The sequence below is a fragment of the Daucus carota genome, chromosome 1, assembly GCF_001625215.2.
Source record: "Daucus carota subsp. sativus chromosome 1, DH1 v3.0, whole genome shotgun sequence".
Classification (NCBI taxonomy): domain Eukaryota; kingdom Viridiplantae; phylum Streptophyta; class Magnoliopsida; order Apiales; family Apiaceae; genus Daucus; species Daucus carota.
This window is the reverse complement of record NC_030381.2, coordinates 4,514,290-4,517,836: the sequence shown is the minus strand read 5'-3', so window position 1 is coordinate 4,517,836 and position 3,547 is coordinate 4,514,290. Positions and strand designations below refer to the sequence as shown.

The 3,547-nt window shown below is 30.5% G+C and overlaps 1 protein-coding gene across 1 annotated transcript; it reads left to right on the top strand.

Moving 5' to 3' along the window:
• The first annotated feature begins 1,356 nt into the window (after positions 1-1,356).
• LOC135147130 (uncharacterized) lies at positions 1,357-2,551 on the top strand. The gene is made up of 7 exons (XM_064080881.1): positions 1,357-1,512; positions 1,586-1,681; positions 1,745-1,877; positions 1,951-2,047; positions 2,110-2,231; positions 2,323-2,404; positions 2,521-2,551. Exons 1-7 carry the CDS (start codon positions 1,357-1,359, stop codon positions 2,549-2,551), a joined length of 717 nt encoding a protein of 238 aa, XP_063936951.1.
• Positions 2,552-3,547: the final 996 nt, after the last annotated feature.

The window sequence follows — 3,547 nt, the reverse complement described above, 5'->3', positions numbered from 1 at the left end:
AATTTTAATATATTATTTTTAGTTAATAAATTTTAATAGATTGTATCTGATTTTGATTTTGTTCGGATTTTTGCTAAAATGTTGCGGAGCTGATATAAATTTTTTAGGATTTAAGTACAACATTTCAAATTCTCATGGATTTTGAATAGGATTTCAAAATCTATCATATCATAAAGTCCAAAATTTTTTTTACTAGTATTTGAACACCATCAGATTTTAAACAACCCCACTTAAATATCACTGAATTTGAAAATATAATTAAATCATGATTGAATACCATCGAATTTCGTAGTATAATATAAAATTTTAATTATATATTCTCATATTTCATCAACAGAATTTTTTTTTAAGATCTCAAATAATACACCCACCTACAAATTAAAATGCAAAGTCACATAAATCACCCTCCATGATATTGATATCATCCATTTACGACTCATCAATCATCATGTATCCACGTAGTCCGAAAATTTTAGTTAAATCGGAGTATAATGGATAAGTCGGTGAATGTTTTAAAAAATTAATTCAAATCTATATAATTCTTAAAGCATGGGTCATTTTTTAAGGCTGCTTTGGTAATTTCACATTCTCTTGGATCAACCCATTAAGCTCCGGATCGACCCAGCAGCTTTCTCATTCAAATTAACACTATGAAAGCATATTTCGGGTTTTCATGCGACCCACCCGATTTCCACTGGATATGCAGCATGTTCCTGCCATATCAGGAGCGTTGCATTTAATGCTGTTCCTTCGATCATGCCACTCATTACGCTTTTTGTATGACAAGTCTAATTATTTTTTGTATGTTTTCAAAATAAAATTTATACCTAAATTTCAGTATATTCTAAAAGGAATACAAAAAATCATATGTGACACAAAACAAATGATGGCTTAATCATAATGAGATGAGATTTTTATTATGTTAGCAAACAAATTTTTATATAGAAAATCATGTTTACTGATATTATTGACAAGAATATCCATTAGTGATACGGTGTTTTTATTTGTGAGTTCCTTTTCATTGAAAAGAATATCAATCATCAGTGATCTTCTTCAACATTCCTTCTAATTTAAATACTTGATATCTTTGTTATTATCAATTAGTACGACAACATTCCTTCCGATTGAATACAGAAGGAATGCATGATCAGACATGCAAAATCAGTGGCTTTGACCGTGTTTCCTCCTTTAATACATCAATGCTATAAATAAAGATGGAGAATTGTCATCTTTCACCAAGGCTCCTGCAGGACAGGCCAATCATACAGGTTGTGTTTTCTTTTGTCACAGTTACTATGTTCTTGAGTGTTTTCTTTCATACACACTCCTCAATGTGCTGACCCCGTATTTTTACATATGTCTCTTCCAGTGATGAGCTTCCACGAACATATCTTCTCTATTGACACAAGTAAGCTGACATGGACACTAAAGGTGAGGGTTACAAGGATGTGGTCGACACTTGATAATCAAGGCAATGTTGTTAGGCACAATATGATTCTTCTTGATTGTGTGGTAAGCGTCTTCTTCCCTTTTTTTGAATGGTCGAAGTGTTCCTTTACATTTAAAAACTGTCCCAAATTTGCAGGACATGCACATTCACGCAATTGTAAGGCCAGAAATATGGAATCAAATCAATCCTAATGTGCTTGAGGGAGGTTTATACATTATAAGGAATTTCCAGGTGCTTCCTCCACAGGGCCGTCTTAGGCTAGTAAGAATTAATAAATGTATTTTATTGATCCAGACCACCACCATTAAAGCTATTCCCGTCGACGACTTTGCTATTCATTTGCATAAGTTTGAAATTGCACCATTGTCCATTCTAGAGGAACTTATTGAATCTGATGATCCAGAGTACAAGCCACGTTATGCAGCAGGTATGAACAATTTTATACATTATAATACCTTATGTACTATATCATGTAAACAATATATTAATGTTTCGAGCAGATGTGGTGGGAGTTCTTCATGCGCTACAACCTATCCAGATTATAAGGTCAAATAATGTTGACAATCATGTCGTCTGTTTCTCTATATCCGATGGCAGGTTTATTGGACGAATTAAGTTTTTCACTGTAACATGTAGTGATTCGTTTTGGTTTTTAAAAGGATCTCAATCCCGGTTCATTTCTTTGGGCCACCAAACGAAAACACTGAATCACTATACGGCCATGATCTCCAGAACCAGATAATAGTTATTCTTGCATGTGTGAGAATTAGTCGTTTCGGAGGTAAACATCTTTCACTCTTAAACTTTATTTTCAATCCATATATGATTTGTTGATCACATTCATGGGTGTAATGATCTGTCACCATTTTCAGAGAGAATCCACATCACCAACTTGCCTGGCTCAAAGATTTACATTAATCTCCAATATCGTGATGTTACTGAATTGAGGCAGAGGTTCAATAAGTTATTTTTTTTTATAAAAAATTTATTTCATAAATTGTTTCATAAATATCACAATATTACTAATATAAAAAATGATCATACTAAGTCGTGTTGTTTTCATGTCTTAGGTTGGCAGAAGATGAAGACCAGAATCCGTAGATAAAAATCTGCAATCGCACGTTATTTGCTTCTATATAAGATTACATTCCTTGAGTCCTGGAATATTTCTATAGGTTGCCCTTTTAAATTAAAAATAAATAGATTATCGTTTTGTTAAGGAGTTGTGATGATTCTGTTTCCTTCGAATAAGGATCTTGATGTAACAGTTTATCAACAAATCTATTGGAGATACATTGTTTATTTTAATATTTTAATTATCAGTTCCAGGTTCGTTGTAATTGTTTCTCTTATTTTGTTCTCCCATAATCCGGGCCTTGATTTTAGCACCTCATCCTACAATATAATTGATAAATTTCAACTAAGTCATTGAGATTGATACAGAATCTTCCTCTCCTAAATTATAGCCCATGATCAAATAATATATTTAACGAATCAATTATCAAAATGTCCACATCAAAAATTTATATTTACTTATAAGTATTTAATTCTATAATATATAATATATAATTATTTATATTTATTTATTTATATAAATATTTGACGTATATATGTATTTATTCCTAAGAGTAATTTTCATTGAATTGAAGGTGACTTAACACTTGATTATTGCTATATTTATTTGCTTTAACTTTTCAAGTACGTTTTCAATATATAGAAAAACAAAGTACTTCTACACGTTATTTTTAATATTTTTAATAGGTAAAGTTTATATCGAAGAATATAAAGTTTATTGTTATAATTATAAAAAAAATTAATTTTAACTCAATTATGTTGAGGATTCTCATAAATCCATTTGGAGAAACATATGATCAACTTAATTATGGTTATTAATTACTAATATACATATATCCATATCCATATTTCAGATTTGTTGAAAAGACACCACACATGACTTCTAACGACCAGGTTCATTGTATCTTTTTATCACACATGTTTTTATCTACATTTTAGGCCTTAATTTTAGCACATCAACCTAATTTTTTTTTTTATAAACTTCAAGAAAATCATTGAATTTTATAATTGATCTTCTTCTCC

What these genes read in the sequence shown, in the direction of transcription:
- LOC135147130 (XM_064080881.1), top strand. Translation starts at nt 1,357, where the DNA reads ATGTCTCTTCCAGTGATGAGCTTCCACGAACATATCTTCTCTATTGAC. An exon ending in CAAGCCACGTTATGCAGCAG is followed by an intron (nt 1,878 to 1,950) that starts GTATGAACAATT and finishes TGTTTCGAGCAG; the next exon opens with ATGTGGTGGGAGTTCTTCAT. An exon ending in TTCTCTATATCCGATGGCAG is followed by an intron (nt 2,048 to 2,109) that starts GTTTATTGGACG and finishes GGTTTTTAAAAG; the next exon opens with GATCTCAATCCCGGTTCATT.